The sequence below is a fragment of the Apaloderma vittatum genome, unplaced genomic scaffold (assembly GCF_000703405.1).
Source record: "Apaloderma vittatum isolate BGI_N311 unplaced genomic scaffold, ASM70340v1 scaffold25443, whole genome shotgun sequence".
NCBI classification, from domain to species: Eukaryota; Metazoa; Chordata; class Aves; order Trogoniformes; family Trogonidae; genus Apaloderma; species Apaloderma vittatum.
The window spans coordinates 1,975-20,078 of NW_009709008.1; the positions used below are offsets into that span (position 1 = coordinate 1,975).

General features: G+C 36.2%; 1 protein-coding gene across 2 annotated transcripts in view; it reads left to right on the top strand.

Moving 5' to 3' along the window:
- The first annotated feature begins 1,980 nt into the window (after positions 1-1,980).
- Positions 1,981-18,104, top strand: part of PPP3CB (protein phosphatase 3, catalytic subunit, beta isozyme) — a 38,445-nt gene continuing 22,321 nt past the window's right edge. Inside the window, exons 1-5 of one of the 2 annotated variants that reach the window (XM_009866777.1) lie at positions 1,981-1,990; positions 9,618-9,818; positions 11,963-12,087; positions 15,365-15,476; positions 16,098-16,243. In XM_009866777.1, coding sequence (XP_009865079.1) covers positions 9,791-9,818; positions 11,963-12,087; positions 15,365-15,476; positions 16,098-16,243 — 411 coding nt within the window. In that variant the 5' untranslated portion in view covers positions 1,981-1,990; positions 9,618-9,790. Of the gene's footprint in view, positions 1,991-7,142; positions 7,168-9,617; positions 9,819-11,962; positions 12,088-15,364; positions 15,477-16,097; positions 16,244-18,104 lie in introns of those variants that run through there. The other variant, XM_009866776.1, reaches the window with a different exon arrangement.

Here is an 18,104-nt window from a genome sequence, read left to right on the forward strand (position 1 = left end):
ATAATGTGATCTGCTACAGGAGAAAAAAACAGCATAGAAGTCTTCTGAAAATGTAACTTTTTTGTGTGTGCCAGCTCTGTTCCCAAGAAGCAACATCCTTGGGGGCACCCAGGCTTTCTGTCTTGCTGAGACATTTCATTTATAATGTCTCAAGTCCTTGAAGACAGCCACAGAGAAAAATGGTGTATCTGGTATATCTGTGTGTTGGTCCCTATTTCAGCTTTGATGTTTTACATATACTAGGGCTTTTTGGGAGGAATGTGAGTTCAGGACTTAGTACTTGTTGATATTTGCATTGTTTCACCTCTTGCTTTTATTTGAGCTGTGTTTTCTTTCTCCGTATTACTAAAAGAGGGAGAAAAATAACAGAAACCATTAAATTTCAGAGGTGATGAGAAATTAAATCCTTTGCCGCTAATGTGTTGGCAGAAATGGGCAAGAGATGTTCGCCCAAGAAAAAATGGTTAAATTATTGTATCATCAGTAACTAATCTTTTCTAATAAGGTAGGTTAGTAATTAGGAAATGTCCCCTTTTATATTTTGACCTGTATATTTAGCAATTAGTGGGAAGTGCATATATCTAGGAAAAAAAACCCTGAAAGGTTATCAGGTGCAATGTGCATATTAGACATACATATAATAAACATAATAATAGCTTGAAAAATACAGTCTCTACAGTCTAACTGTGCTGGTCTGGCATACCTTTCAAAGTATGAATTGTATCGTCAGAGATCCTTGGGTGCTTTTGAAGAGTATTAAATGCTCAAATATTTTCTTTTTGTGGCTTAGTTAAATTGTTTAAGTAATTTGTACTTTCAGAGTTTCCTATAAATTAATGGTTAGCTATGGAATTGAAATATCTGAAGTCAGGCTTTGGCATTTGGTTCCCAAAAGGTGTCTTGTGGCAAGGCTTTTGCTGCTGCCTTTTTTGAATAGAGGTGAGAAAATGTACCTGTCATCTTGATTCACTGCTTTTCTAAGGCACCCTCTTCAGCTTTGAAGTATGATACTTAGCGTTTTACTGTGTGGTGGAAGATAGCGTTTTCTGCTTTTATGTTCTGTCAGAATCACGGCAGGGAAGAAAAATCTTTCTTTCAACTGCTGTTGATACTTAAACGCTCTATCTGGTTCTTCTGGGTTTGCCTTTCTTTTTGGATGATAGTTGACTGACTTCAGTGAGCACACTTGACCTTTCAGTGCATGTGACTTTCATACTTGAAATTTGTCAACCTATTGTATCTTTTCTATGGAAACAACTGTCCCCATACCTTGTAGTGAAGTGGTTTTCCCTGATAGGGATGAAGAAGTGCTTTTAAGCTCAGACAGTTTGAGAGGGTGGTCCTGGACATGGCAGGGATGAGCCTTCATTGGCTTTCCTTTGAGGGCAAAGCACCGGGGCTTTCTCTGACCAACCTGTGAGTAGCTACACCGCAAAGCTGGATTTGGAAGGATTGTGTCCTCCCCGATGTGCTTTGCCCACTATGGGTGTTGCTGGTGTTTGGGGAGCAATCTGTGCTGAGCTAAGGGGTTGGGTTTTTTTGATAAATCTGGAAATGATACCTGTGCTTCTGGGAATGGGAAGCTTCGGTATTCCTGTGTTTTGGGTAAAAGTCATGATACAGTCTGGTTTTCAAACAAGTTATTTTGGATACTAAATAGTAGCTCATTGAAAAAAAAACTCTTCAGAGAATCCCAAAGAGAAGGAACTCATAGCCTTGAGCAGGGTCCTAAATTAAGACACTAATAGCTACTTTTTAACAATTATTTCCATGTAGGAGAAAAAGTAATCATTGCAACATTTAACTTTAAAATTCAGAGTCTGGTAAAAAAAAACCACAAAACACAACAAAGAAGTAAAAGAGTAAATGCTTATAGGCAGTGTGAAGACTGTTTTAAAAATATGAGGCACTTAAAATGTCTTTATTCTTCTGGTCAGAAATGATTCTAAAATGATCCAGAAAAGCAGCAGAGTAAAGAGGGTATTAAAAGGTCATGCTTAAAGAAAAATAATAATAAAATAAAATTGTTTCAGGAGAGACAATGGAATGGAACTACAAGTTCTATCACAAGTTGGTGTTTGAATGGCCTTATACTTTTTTTTTTTTTGAGAGGTGATGGTTAGAGTGAATGAATCTTAAACTAACAACAGAACCCCCCAAAACATCCAAAAATGGAAGTCTGCCTTTGTATCAGTAGGACCAGTTGGCAGTTGAGGTTTGGGAAGGTAAGGCCAGAGCAGAAAAATCTGGCAGCTACTTCCATGTGTGTTTGTTGTGTAAGGAACTAAGGACTCGCATGTGAGTCAATTCTTGTTGCTAAATGGGACCAAAGAATTGTCTCATTGACATGTAAGTGGTTTCAGAACATATCAACAAAAGAAATGTTCAAAAAAAATTACCCCAGGACCATAAGACATTTTTCTAGTGGCTCTAAAGGAATTCTTTGGGGGGTTTGGGTGCAAAATTGTGGATTTATTTTCCATAGCCTGTGGCATAACTCCTCTTCTTGAGTCTGAGAAACAGAACAAAGCAGTCTTTTCTTAAAAATTCTGGATTGAACTGGAGGACTGTAGTTTAATTTAGGCAGACTCATAGTGCTTGTAAGAAAGAGCGGACTAGCCATATCCCTGAGGATATATAGAATTAAAAGAGTAGTTGGTACAGGTTTCATAGACAGAAATCAAGAAGAAATGTTATATTATTTTGAAGGAGTCGGTGAGCTGGTTGATCTAGACAAACCTATTCATCAGGTCTTCATCAGAGCCTTTAAAGTAAGCAAAAGAGGAAATGCCTGCTTTTGGATCAGAATGAGTTAGGAAAGATAAGATGTTACCAGGTGATAAATTTCATAGTCAAAAGGGGTTAACATCTGTCATCTGTGCTCTCTAAATGTATTAATAAGTCATTAGAAAACAGAATGAATGGCAAATAATAACACTTATTTGGAATAGTAAACTTCCACAGATGTTTCAAGAAGCTCTTGTTAGACTCAATGCCTCGGCAAGGAAGTCCCAGCAGACACTGTTCTGGTAAAGGCAGAGTAGAATCTACAAGGGAAAGAACAATGTGGATTAAATGTTAGAGGGTGGTGAATTCAGGAAGGAAACATTAGAGTCTGTACCAATAATATTCTGAAAATGTTAGTGCAGTATTCAGGTTAGAAAAAAGAGAATGCACCTTCATGCTGTTATATGCATTTTGTGTTATATGTACATCTTGAACGGCAGCTTGTAGTTTTGGTCCCCCTTCCTGATTTTCTTCTTTACATAAAGATGTATTCAGAGGCAAAGAGTTCATGCAAGGTTGAGCAACAAAGATGAGAAATGTGTGACTTGGAAAAGGGGCAGGTGAGTTAGGGAGTGGAGTTAGATACTGCTTATGTCATGAATGGGATTTGGTGGGAGAGTTGAATAGGAAACAACAGTAATTCTTGTCTCTCTGTGAAAAAGAGAAATGTAGTATTAAACAAAATTTTCCAAAAATTAGTATAAAGGAAAGGTAAAATACTTTTTCATATAATATGTGCTTAAAGTTGCGGAATTCATAGCAATTAGGTGCAGGAGAGGCAAAAACTATAAAAGCATCTATTTATGATCTGGAGAAACGAGTGAAAAATAGTTCTGTCAGTGATCGTAAACATGATGATCAGGATGAAATTCTAGAGGGAACCTTTAAACCACTCTGCCTGGGAAACAAGAGAGTATGGAGAGGGAAAAAGCCATGAATCCGTCATTGCCAAAAGCACATTTAAGCACTAAATAATCTTTTTGGCATAACACGCTATGGCTGTTTTAATGGGAGGAGCATCTTTAAATACTTTTCAAACAAATAATTTTATTTTTCCCAAGAGAAACTTCCAAAAGCATCAACCAAGTTAATTGAAAAATTACACAGACAGTATGAAAGATGCATGTACCATGCCGTACTAGGTATATCAGCTGTTCCATTGGAGATCTACAATTCTGTGAAACTTTTCAGACTACAAGTATGTGGTAAATAAGGATAAAATAAATAGTGTCTACAGTGTTTTTGTAGGTTTTCAGGATTCCCAGGGTCATTTTCCCTTGCTTCTAGAATGCTTGTTAATATAGCAGGCAGCATGCGTTCAAAGAAACTTGAGTAAAGGGATGGTTTTTGTGGCATTTAGAAGAAATCCCATAATTCACAAGAAACTGACTTTGCCGAGTCTGTGCTTTCTTGTTTTGGATGAATAAGGTGACTTGTATCTTTTGACAACTATTGATGCAAGGTTTTTAATTCAAGTAGATGCTGCTGTGTGTTTGTGCTTAACTAATATTTTTCAAGATTGCTGGTCCATAGACCATCTGTGATGTCTTTATGCTATGTCTTTTCAAATCTGTTCTACCAAAAGCATTGGGATAATTGGATAAATTCTGTCCTTGTAGCAGTCGTGGGTGCTATGTCTCTTTCTCTCTGTATAGATATTGGCAGATGTGTGAGAACTCCGGGGACAGACTGAAAGATGTGCTAGGTGTTAGGCGATGTGATTCTTCTGAGTGACAATACGTAGACAGCAATGCGTTTATAGAACCAAAAGCCCACCAAACCTGACCAGACAACAGAAAAACTGCAGACAGCTACGCTATTGTGGTGATGAACCTGCTAACAAAATGAAAGAAATTGGCCTATGTGTTGCTAGAGCACCGTGGCTGTATTTATGTGTAATATCACTTAGTGGAGACAAACATTATATGCTGTTTGGGGTACACCTACCACCAGAGCAACAAGTTTGTTACACAGTATCTGCGTTGAGTAACCTTAGTAATGTGAGCTGAGACTTTATCTGTGAAATCAGAAACACTTGTAAAACAGAAAATGAAATCTGGGGTGCAGAACATGCTTTTACAGCCAAAGCTGAGCTCATGGAGCATGTTATGGGCTCCCGGTTGTAAAGGAAAAATGGCTAATTTTCTTTCACTGTCTGAGAAAAAGAATTATATAAGTTTTAAGGTCTTCAGAGCAGAAAGTACTCTGTGTGTGCAAGTCCAGTACCCTGTAGAGCTGATCCCTGATACCTTTTCCTGCCATCAGTCTAGAGGCTTTGATCTCCTCTTGTTTCATGAGCCTGTTCCAACAGAGTGTCTATGATGGAAGCCAGATTTAACCAAGTTTGTTAAAATGGGCATATGTATCAGTGAGGCTTAAATTTACAGTATCTACATGTAAGATTTTATTAGCAGCTGCTATTGTGCTCAGTTACTAGGCGATGTGAGATCTGCTTTGGGTCTGGAAGTAGCATGTTTTTGTTAGTTGCCGTACTGCGCCTCTCAGCAGGGATTATTCTATCAGGTAAAGTGCCATGCTAATATAGTTTTTTGACTTTTGAGCCTCTCTCCCATGTACTGAGTATTTATCTGTTCAGATCGGCGCTGACTTTTGAATCTCTGTAGCATGCTTTATTGTGAGGCGTTAAGTGTACCCGGAGGCTTGTGGAAAGTCATTGCAGAACTAGGTTTAGAGGGTTTGCTTTTGATACCTCTCTGGTTTACGTAATACTGTGGCGTAAAGGAAAGGTGATTTTTTTCCTCTTTTGCAAATGCATATACAAATAGTAATATAAGCCCTCAAAACATTTGTGTTACCAAGTCCCAAAAGCTCTACCCACTGTTTTGTTCCTAGCATTAGTCTTGAAAATTTTGAATCAGTGTAGTTAAAATTATATCATCCATACCTATTTTAAAAGCAAAATTGATTAGTTTTGACTAGGAAGCAATTATTTGGTTTAGAAAATCTTGTATGTTGTTATAAATCATGATATGGTAGCTTTGCTACTAACATCTGTACTTTTACTAGTAGGGTATAGTCTATTATTTTGTATTGCGGTGTGTGTTGCATTAGAGATTCATCTTTAAATGCTTTTCTATTGCTTAGATTTGCTGGGACTGGCAGAAGGGAATCCTTTAATGACCAACACTGTGTTATTTCCTTAGGGTAATTCCTCTTAATTACCATTCTGTTACAGTCCCGAGAGCTCAGGTTATGCACAAAGACTTTGAAACATGGATTATATTTCTGTCTTGGAACACATCATGCTGCAATTCTTTTTCCTTAGGCTATAATATTCTATTACTTCTTCATCAAAGGTTTAATTAAACCCATTAGTTTGCAGAAATTGTCCACATCCTTCAAAATTATCATCCTTAACCTATTAAAAGATATTATTTGTAATATTTTTTCAAAGGTATGAGCTCTAATATAACATTAACTATTGTTGAGACAAAAATCAAAAGTGTAAAATGTTAAGAAACTTTTTATGGTAAGTGTTACTATTTTATTCAGCTGGGTAACGCAGATAAAATCTTTAGCCATGTTCTGCCTTCTCTGAAGATTATTTTTTAAAAATCCTTCTTGAGCAATAGGAAAGTACGTGTGTGAAAAGGTTTTTGTTACACTCTGAGGAACTGATTTTAAGAGTTCATTTTCTTCATGAGGCAAATACAATTTTATAGATGCTTAACTGCTTCTGGTATTAACATTAGTAACTTTTTGATGTTATGGTTAACCCCACGATATACAGAGTTTTTAATCTGTGTCTTCATAAGTATATTAACTCAGATAATTTGAGATAGTTTTTTACATACACTGGACAGAAACATCTGTTTTTATAGCGTCTCAGAAACTGTAACTTGCTAGACAAACTCAGAGCTGTAGTTTGTTAAAATAGACAGAATTATTTATTGTGCAAATCTGATTCAAAATATACTACATGGACATAAGAACTCTTATTAAGAGAAGAAAACGTCATCTCTCTGAATGAACCACTGAAATATTACTGAACTGTCGTAAGGAAGAGGTCATCACCATCTGTCAGAGTTGTGCAGGCATTGGTAGTCATAATTCAGTAATAATTTGCACGTGAGAGAATGAGGAACAGCTGGTCACCTCAAGAGGCCATGCTCTACCAGACCCTGCATTTACCCAAAAGAAACACCAAAAAGAAAAGGGTCATCTTTCGCTTATGTAGATCATTATCTAAGAGCACTGGAACTAATGAAGCAGAATTCCTGTGAAGGTATGTCTTGGAGGTGATTGACTCTGGTTCTGGAAAGGTGTGATCTCTAATGCTTTCGCAGGAATTAAAGCAGGAGACGTTTACTTTGTGAATTATCTGGTCTCTCATAAAAGGACGAGCTCAGCTTTGCATTGGTGAAGGCAGTTGTGGGCCCACAAATAAAGTGTTAAAAAAAAGCAGGGGAAGAAATGGCCTAAAATGAATTCATGCACAGATTAACATAAACTTCCAAATAATGCAAAAATAAGGTTGAGAGAATATGAAGGTTGGAAAGTCAAGTTCAAAAAACCAGTGGAAGCTAGAAGTGATGCTTTCATGATCATAATTAAGTGCTTCTGCAAATGAATCAAATTTATCTTGTTGGAACAATGGATTCTCTTTTCAGAGACAAATTTATGCTTTTAAACAATTACTGTGCATGGTTGTCTTTTGATTTCTTAAGTATGTTAAATTTATTAATATTTGGACTATGTGTAATTTTAACACTACTAAATGAAACTTGAATCATGAGGAGACTAGCAGGAAAGACGCGCCATTTCCTTTTTGTCAATAAAATACGTCCAAAAATGAAGTGTCAGATTTGTTCTATGCTGTGTAAGTGTAAAGGCACATTTTTCAACTTCTTTCTACCTAGAAACTTTTGTAAGAGAAAGAACAGACGATTCTCCAGTCTATTTTCTAGTACAGTTTAATTTCAGTGAGTATATGTATGTGATTTATGCATCAGCTGTTTTATTGGTTATTTTTATTATTGCATAAAAGAGAAGGGTAGCAGTGTGTTGCTAGTAATCTAGAAGTCAATTTAAGTGACGTCAGTGAATGTTTTAGTATCTAAGCATTGATTTTTGGAATGTAAAGTTGAACTTTGGAGAGTAAGAAAATAATGTATAAATCTATCTAAGAGTGTATTCATACTACTAGTTGCTCTTGTCTTTGAATAGATGTATTTCTCCGATTTTTCTTTTTGAATATATTTGAAATAATATTTAAATGGAGAAATATTGAATGGTTTTGCTCCTTTTTTATTTCATAGTGTTATGCTTTTTGGAAGGGGTGTGTGTTTCAGATTAGTTTTATTTCCTGTAATCCTGCGTGACTGTGATGCTATTCTGATGCCCTACTTAGTGCCTATTTTGATGTATCCTCTTCTCCCATGTCCCACATCTGTATTTCATTTGTGTAGTAGCTGAACTGCTGTTGTTTTGAGTTCCTGTGAGCTGCAGGCCATCAGATGTGCTGCCTGGGCGGTTGCTGAGCCCGGTTTGGTCCCCAGCCTCAGTCCTCCCATCTGCTCCTCTTTTCTGAGATAAGGTTTGTGTGTGGCTGCTTTTGACCCGCCAGCCAGGCTCCGAGGGCTCCTGGTACTCCCAGTGATTTCTAAAGTTATTATATCTAGGACGTGGACAGCCTCTACTCTTGCCTGGCAGAGCCCGCCTTGCCCCTTTCTGCCCTTCAGGGGCCGAGCGTGTGGGAGCACTGTGCTCCCTTCGCCTCCTCCAGTCACGCCATCGTGGGCCTCTTGTTAGTCCCTCCTTAAGTTTTCATGGAGTAGGCTCGAAAATCATTGTCTGCTTGGTTCCCCGTGTAGCAGAAGTCATTCTAGCTTTTTGATTTCCATTGTTCCTTGAATCCCCTTTTAATTATTCTTTCTTTTTTATAAGGTGAGCAAACGAGAGTTGCACACTAGATTTACTGGTGGCAGAATTGAATCTTCTCTTGTTTTCTATTTGCTAGTAAATCTTAGCGTTTGTTTTTCTGGGTTCATTTGGTTTGTTGGCATCAAGTATTTTTCTAGAACTGTATGAAAGACCTTGCTTCTGAATAGTAATAGTAATTTTGTAGTATTTGATATTTTGTATGTAAAGTTAAGATTTATGTCCTTCATTCATTTGCATTTATTAATATTTAATGTGTTTTGCTGAGCCAATCAGTAGCACAGACAGCTTCAGCAGCTCTTCCTTCTTTGGAATGCTTCTTGTCACCTGAAGGCTGCATCACTTCAGGAGTTACCTGTAGTTTATGAATTTATTAAATAGCACAGATTCCAGTTAGGCTTCTCTGGTGACCTTCCTTTCCGAGTGCTGGCTATTACCTCCTTTTATTTCTAATCCTTTGAACAATGTTTTATCCTTTTGTTGCTGGCTTGGGTTTGTTCTGGTGGATTTTTTTTTTGCTTGGTTGTTCATTTTGTTTCTAGGCTTTGACAATCGGTTTATTTCAAAATGTCTTTTGCAAGTCTGAGTGGATATCTAAGGGATTTCATGCATCCCTAATGCTTGTTGAGTCCTTCAGAGAATGGCGGTATATTGGAAAGGCAATTTGACTCTTCCAATTTTATCCATATTATTGTCTCTTCTGACTCTGTGGTTTACAGAGACTTACACATTATAGATGTTATTTTTTTTAAACACATGCACTGATAGTAGTATTCCATCCAGCTGTTAATGATGTCATCAAGTTGGTTAATTGAAAGCCAAATTTGCTACTTTCAATAGCAGTTATTCCATGATAGATGCAATCCGAGATGGAGTATATTTTTAAAATAGCATTGTTGTGACTGCTGTTTCTTCTTTTTAAATTTTAGCTGTCCCTTTTCCACCAACGCATCGCTTGACGTCTGAAGAAGTGTTTGACACAGATGGAAGACCAAGGGTTGACATTTTGAAGAATCACTTGATAAAAGAAGGTCGAGTGGATGAAGAAATTGCACTTAGAATCATCAATGAGGGTGCTGCAATATTACGGAGGGAAAAAACTATGATAGAAGTTGAAGCGCCAATTACAGGTAATATTTGTAGATAATTTCGCTCATAATTAAATTTGAAAAAAGGCAGATTTTTTCAGTAGTAGAGTTTGTCTTAAAAATTGCAAAATTTAAATTTCTTTATAGTCTCTTTGAATGATCACTCACAATGGCATTTGCTTAACAGTACTCAAATGGTCTGAAAAAATAGACTGCACTTAATTTTGCAAAATGAAGGCATTAAACCTATTGGAAAAAATAGTAGGATTGGTACTAAAATGACAAAATAGTTCAGTAGCTGATGAATTATGGCTTTTTAAATCCTGCAGTGTTTTAAGTGGGAATAAAGACATCTACTTGGGATAGAAAAGTTTGATCCTGAAATCTACATATGTGAAGAGAAACTAATTGCTGTGCTTCGAAGCAAATACTATGGAATTCTGATTGAAAAAATAGACCTTTATAGTTCCCCTGTAGGCGAGACTGAAAACTGCATGTAAAACCATGTTCTTGTGAGGGTAATAGTGCTGGAAGGTGTTGAAGGATTGTGTTGCCATCTTTAACGCATTAGGACCAGATCCACTGTGATACGGAACTGACTCAGGGTTTTCTGGAGTATTTTCATTAATTGACTAGTTTTATTCCTGTTTGACTTGGTGAATGGAATTGATGTTCTTTAGTGCTGTAAACAATCCAAACTCACAGAAAATAATTTAACTTGAATATCTATTATTTACACTAAGGAAGGTAGGTTTTGGGTTTTGGCGCTCAAATCAGATTTTCTTCCATTTGAATGTTTTTTCTTCTAAATGGACCTATATAAAATTAGTGTCTGAAAAACTTCTTTTAGGGCACTAGTGTGCTTTATCATTTTCTGATCAATGAAAACATTTAAACATCGTTATTACTGACATCTAAAAAAACCCAGTTAATGATTGAATGGTGGAAACCACTAAGTGACTGTCTGAACTCAAGAATCTGTTGAAGCTCCAGATAAAGCTCAAAACTACAGTGTTGTCCATATCCTTGGAATTTTTATATTTCTGTTTATTCAGGTAATTACCCAGGGCTACTGGTATATTGGCAGCTGAAAAAAAAAAAGGAAAGCTTTTACAGTGTTTGAATAGAAATCTTAGGAAATGTGACATAAAAGGGAACACATTCTATTTAGTCAAATATTTTGTAGGTCATGATGACAAATGTTCTGCTCCAAGGGAATAACAACCTTTAAAGTGTGGTGTGCCATATCCAGTATTTCTTTCCAAAATTAGAACAATTTTTTTTGCCCCTGAAAAATTACTGATAAACTCTGAGAAGTCAGAAGATGCTGTTCGTCAACCAATCAGTGACATTTTGCATCAACAGAAGGCGTTGTCTCTCAAATTCCTGTTAATTGTTACCAGCAATACCTCATGCAGAAGCAAAATGACAGCTCCTGACTTCCGCTGAGCAGGAAGCTCCTGTGGGAATGAGGAGTCAGGAGCAGTTGTCTCTTCTGTATATTTTTAAATTATTTTTTAAAAAAAGCACGAGGTGACCTGGCTTTGCTGTGCTCTTCGAAATCCTCCCACCCACCGTCTTTGACACTCCTGCTTTAGATTGCTGACCACTGGTCTTGTCCTGTCTCATATTCTAATCACAGGAAAAATCCAGTGTTGAAATAGTGAACATGGTTATTTGCAGGAGAAAAGTAACAGGGCAAAGATACGATACTATGATACTAAAAGGTAATGTTAGTCCAACTCCTTGCTTTTTTCAGTCCCACATGGGCGCAGGAAATTGTTGCAGAGCAGCAGACAGTTTCAAATGTGCTACTGAGGAGAATTTGCAGAGATGCCCGAGGGCTTGGGGAGGACAGTGAATAGGTGCTGACGACTTTCAAGACCTCAAGGCGCAGTGTCAAACTGTATTTGAAAATATCCCACAATCTGCTGGACTCAAATAGGGCTGTCATCAGCTCCCGTAGGGCTATCATCAGCTCACTAGGGCTATCGTCAATGGTGTTGCAGGTAGTGAGGTCTTAATGAAAAGCAAAAGGGGAAGCTTCAAAAATTTCTCTTATTCCTGCTTTATACCTGCCTTTCTTTGTAGTTAGAAGTTCTTTGTGGCTGTTTGCTTAACTGTGACTTAGTAACTTTCCTGTTAGATTTTTTTTTAATTAATTCGAACAAAATTTTTGCTTGCAGTGTGTGGTGATATTCATGGCCAGTTCTTTGATCTAATGAAGCTGTTTGAAGTGGGAGGATCACCTGCTAACACAAGATACCTCTTCCTCGGTGACTATGTAGACAGAGGTTATTTTAGTATAGAGGTAACTGAATATATTAATCTGTTTTGTCCTAAATCTTTCTATAAGCACACTTTCACATGGGTTTTCAAATGAAATTTTAGGCCTGCTTCATCATGTGAATGTGTTCTTCCTTGCTGTGCTTTCTCCTCTGACAAACGCCTGCCTACAGGAGGATCCCAACCAGCCGTTTGAACTGTCCCGTTGAAATCGCCAGACTTAAACATTTTTTCTCCTCTTTCTTTAGTTAGTTTTTTAAAAGTCAAATTCTGTAGCACTGTGTTATACATAATCCTGCTTCTATGCTAATGTGCAGGAAGATGTGTCTGCATGTTTTTGGAGAACAGGTGAGTCATGACTACAAGATCTTGTAATTGATTATTGCTGTTTATCTGTATAAAGTAGGTTCACTTTACTTACGTAATCAAATGGTCTTTTAATCATTGTTAATATTTTTCTTTACTAAAATTCTGAGGGCGATTATAGATATTCTCTAAGGATGACCTGTGTTTCTGCCATTAATTTTTCAGGTATTTTTAATTCAAATAATTTTTTGAATTTTCAGCATGTTTGTTAAGTGTGCTACATTCTGGAGATATTGACTTATTCATATCAATTAGTTTCAGAGTTATGATTTTAAGTTAACTGTTCTTCTGAAGTTGGCTTGGGAAGTGCCTCAGCTTGGGATCTCTTCGTAGACACCAAATCTAATAGAACGACATGTAATTTGAAATAGTATTTTGCAAGTCATGATATATGATGCTTCATTTCTGTGTTAAAATGATGCTATTTTGATAACGTGTGTGGGTATATGCTGTGAAGGGCACGCACAGTGCCTTTGGGGCTTGTTGGGGATGGTAGACAAACAGGAGGTGCGCGAGATTGCCTCTGAGTCATTTGTACGGAAACAAAATTCCAACAGACATTGCCTGTTTATTAATTACATCTTCTTGGCATGTTGTTGTTGATTACAAATAATGTAGTTGTCCTTGAAAAAAGGACATTTACGTAGCAACACTGTTTGCTAATATATCAAAAACATGCTATGAAAGCTTTACAGCTGTTCTACTCATGAAAAACTTCTGAACAATGAATATTTTTGAATGTGTTAATAGGAACAGGCTCCATTTTTCCCCTCATATGACTTTAATTTAATTTTTAATGCAGTATTTGACACGCTAAATATACTTGCGCAGTATGTAAAGATATGTTAAACGCACTCTTGAAAACCACTCCAGGGTTCTTAAAAGGCTTGTCTTCATTGAGATAATCTGCTCTATTCTACTCTGAGTGGCTGTTGGAACATCAGTGAAGTACATGGCAGATTATCTGAATGAAGCTGAATTGCTGCAAGTGCATGAAGGTGGGGCTATGCTTTGTGGTCCTGCTGAGAAAGAAAAATACTACTTGAAAATCAACTGTTTCTTTTCCATTTTAACCTTAGAATTTTTTTCCTACTTAAGTTTTTGCCTTAATTAACACTTAGAAAATTTATGTTGACCTCCAGGAGTTTTCATGTGTGGTGATTTAAAATCTTTCTTAGTGATTGGTAATGTAATATACTTTTGGTAAAATATTCAACTTTTCGCATAAGAGTGAAGGTGAAATTTTCTAAAAATGTACGAACAGTGGTATTTGATTTTTTTCACTCATAAATTAATCAGTCGGAAACATCTTTAATTACATTGATATTTTAGTAGTAACCCATTTTCAGTTAAAAAATGTCATCACTTCTGGAAGGGAAGATACTTACATGGGGTACCGTGATTGTGTTTAACAAACTGCTGGGATCAAGATGGAGTCCTTCACACAAGCGTGTGCAAATTCTTCTTCTCTGTACTGAAAGTAACAGGACATAGACAACTCTGACACTAGTCTGTCTGTATTTTATGATAAAAAATAAATATGCCAGCACAAGAAAGGTAAAAAAAAGTAATTTATTTTTGTACTTAATAGGTAATATGCTTGAGAGTGTGTAAATCTCAGCAATTTAATCAAATGTAGTATCTATCCACTGAAAGGAAGGCACTGTTCTGCCACTTTTCTGTTAAGTGTTTTCAAAGTTGCCAGCTTTGTAAATTTTTTCATACAAACTGGCTTAACTAAAGTGGTTCACAATTGTAGAATTTGCCAAATTAATTAATGTATTTATTTGATGATAAATGGATGATTATGCTCTTTGCTGGGAAACAGTTTTATAAGAGTCTGGGAACTTTGCAATGTATCGGGCTATTTTAGAGTTACAGAAACATTGGAAAGAAAGCAGTGGTGTCATTAGAAAAATTACTGGTTTGCATATTTTTACTAAGAAGATAAAAATTTGGTGAATAGTTTAGATGAACTTCACAATAGAAATCTTCTAATGTATTTTTCCCTGTGTGCTGTGGGTTTTTAAAGTTTTTTTTAAAGCTTTCTTTTTTTCCTTTTACTTTCTTTTTTCCTTTCCTACTTACTGTTCTATGCAAAATAAGTTTGAAAAATGATAGCTTCAGAGTACTCATATTGATGAAGAACAATAACAACAATGTAGTTGACGTCAATGTAGTCTAAATCTTCTGGAGTTTTGAGATTTCCGTGATCAGTTATTAAAAAATACAAGAATCAGATCCAAAATTTAAGAAATACATTTCAGGTAATCAAGACTGCTGGGTGATAACAGACTCTAAACTGAAAAAATTGTGCATGTTCTGTAGTTCTGTCATCAACTCTGTTCACTGCTGATGTTGCAGCAATAATGATACATGGACACTTACTGTAATTCTTTGAATTTGCTGCTTCAACACTGAATAAGCAACCAGTGTTCCCAGTTTGGAGAGAAAAAGCCCACACGTTTACTCTGTCTGTTCTTAGTTTAAAAATGGTGTCCAAATTATATAGCTGACTTTAATGTAAGTGGTTTTGTGGGTTTTTTCTTCAATCTTTATTAATAAAAGTCTGCTTTTCTTCTTATGCCAGTGTCTAGAATCATACTACAAAATCATACTTTAGGCACAAATACATACATTATTTGTCTAGATGAAAGTGTTCTGCAGTATAATTCTGCTGAGTTTATTATCGAGTGTCCAGTAAATATGAGTATTTCTCAGCATTCCTTCTGGTAGTTCTTAAGAAAAATAATAAGCAATTTGCATAACTCATGTCCAGAAATGAAGTTGATGAAGTAGTGCTGTATTTAAAAATGACACATTGAGCTGTACTTGGTTTTGAAGCTGTTGACATTCTTACTCCGTGTTTCTCAGTAATCATTTTTAAAGTTCCTATGATCCAGTGTATTTTACTTGATATCTTTGTTTTTCAACAGTGTGTGCTGTACTTATGGGTCCTGAAAATTCTCTACCCAAGCACATTATTTCTTTTGAGAGGCAACCATGAATGCAGACACCTAACAGAGTATTTTACCTTTAAGCAAGAATGTAAGTGCTTTCTGAATGTAAAATTAGCTTACTTCTAACCTTCTGGTCTATGATGTGTCGTTGTTCTTGAGCAGTGGTTGTCTACTACTTTAATTAAGGTCTTGCTATCAAGGCCCCATTGACTTCTGCAGGATTGCTCGCGGTTAAGTGTGGTGTAGGAGTGTGATTTATGTAGAAGACTGCTGTCTGTAAAGTTTTATTACGGGCAATTTTTGGTTTGTCAGTCCTGATTTTAAAGTGCTGGAGAGAAGAAGGTAATTTTTCTGTCTTGGCTATCATCATGACTGCAAAGTAATTAGCCAAGCAGCATTGTGAAGCTAGAAAGCAAACCCTACTGCCAAGTAATTTTTCCATTTGGGGAGTTGATTTTAACTATACTAGTAACGTAACTCTTCTAGTGATATAAGCTGCTCTTCTGTTTGGAGGCTTGTGTAAGTATCAATCTGGTGACAAGCGGATCATTTGCCCATTTGTTCATTTAAACCCCAAAATATTAGTTCCTGTGTGGCTTTTTTAGGCATTCATTTTGGTATTTGCTCTCACAATTATTCACTAGATTACTTCTTCCGTCTAATGTGGATTTCTTAATGTTTTTGTTTGTTTGTTTGTTTTTTCCTGCAGGTAAAATAAAGTACTCAGAAAGAGTCTACGATGCTTGTATGGAAGCTTTTGATTGCCTCCCTCTTGCTGCTCTCTTAAATCAACAGTTTCTTTGTGTTCATGGTGGACTTTCACCAGAAATTAATACACTAGATGACATTAGGAGAGTGAGTATTTTGTGTATGTGAAAATAAGTGGAAATACAGGTGTTTATATGCTATTTGAAGTCATGTTTGTAAACTTGTCAGTATATTGTTTTCTGTTCTTGTCTCTTGGATGTGTAAATCAGGAACTGAAATGTGGGCTAAGCAGCACTGTAATTAAAAATTCTTGGATTATCTAGCGCATTTTCCATTAGTAGATCTCATTGGGACAACTGGGACTGTTACAAAACATACACAAAAAACGCCCTCAAAAACTCCACATAGTTTCCTGCGAAAGATGTAATACATGTAAAGAGCTTTGTATCCGATCCACATCATGCTTTGTATTTCTTTCTAGGTAAGAGCTAGCATTCTCATGGCTTTTGGGACAAAGTAGAAGTTAACTGTAGTCTTAAAATTGTTACCAAAAATCATGTTTCAGTTATTCTCATATTTTTTTAAAACTTTTTTTTAACTCTCTTGATTGTGTTGATTTTGGTTTTGAAAGAGTGTGAGTTTGCAGTATTTAATAGGAATTCAGATTGCTATTTAAAGTGGCAAATTTGGTAGGCATCTGAGTAACAGCTTTGAAGTGCTCACTGTGGTAAATGTGCTGACTATATCTGTAAGAAGAAAGAAAACAAGTTTTAGAAATTATACCATGAAAACGTTACTGACGTGCACTTTAATAGGAAGAAGACTGTGATGACACGAGGTATCTGTTTCTAATAACTTGATTTCAACTTGCATGGACTGCTGATGTCAGGTGAAGATTGTATCAGCTGGGAATTCTCAAACTCCATTACTTTTTTTTTATACTCCGTTTTTGCTTGCTTTAGTTAACTTAGCTGGCATCTTGACTGCTGCATTTGGAAATCAAAACCATAGGATAAGTAACAGCTAGTGCGTAGTTGATTTCAGCTTAAAATATAAATAGATGGTTTTAAAAAAGCTTTGGGATTATAGGTAAGGGTGTAAGAAAATGCACACATGGAAGAAAGTATGTGGAGGCCTATTTCAAAAAAGATCTAAATATCAGAGAGAAGAAAAAAGTATATTCCTAATTTGGTTTTATAGTATTAAAGTACTGATGGCCCATTTTATCTTTTATCTTCATTTCTTATTTTTCTCATTTTCTTAGCACTTTCTCTTTTACTTGTGCTCCGTTTTTCTTTTTTGCCTCTCTCTCTCCTCAAATTTATAGGCTGCTGTCCAATTGAATCTCACTTCTGAATTCACCAGATTTTTTTTTGTACTGACTAGATCATTTCAGAGGCTGGAATGTCAGCTTATTTCACTTACAGATATGCTGCCAAGCAGAATGATGTGAGAGAAGAAGATAATGGTAGAAAAAGAGAGGAAGCATATTTACAAGCTCAGTGGTGTAAGTGTGCTGAGGCACATTGCATTTTTGGAGCAAATACAAATGTGCACAAAAACCTGTACACACTGTGCAGAGAAAGAGAAATAAGAAAGCAAAGTGAGTAAATGGTGTAATTCTGACTAGGCCGTGACACTTCTCACGCTACAGATGAAAAGAAACATGGCTAAAGCTTTTTGGAAAGTAGCGTAAAGGGAACGTAGTCTGGAAAAAAGGTTTGGAAAGCCACTGCTATAATAGTATTGTGATTCATTTTTCTTTTAGTCTCAGTCTCGCAGATAAATCAGATTTCAAAGCGTCAAGTAAATTTAATTAAAAGGCAATTCTCTCCTCTTGGCCTGGACTTCCGTATGTACTTCTATAATGCTCAGGGCTACATTAGGATGAAATACAAGCTTGTATGTTTATATGTGTGTGTATATATATGAAAATCTGCATTGTATATTGCTTCAGATGAAAACCACATTTATAAATGTAAGGCAGTTCTATTAGAACTGCTCTTCG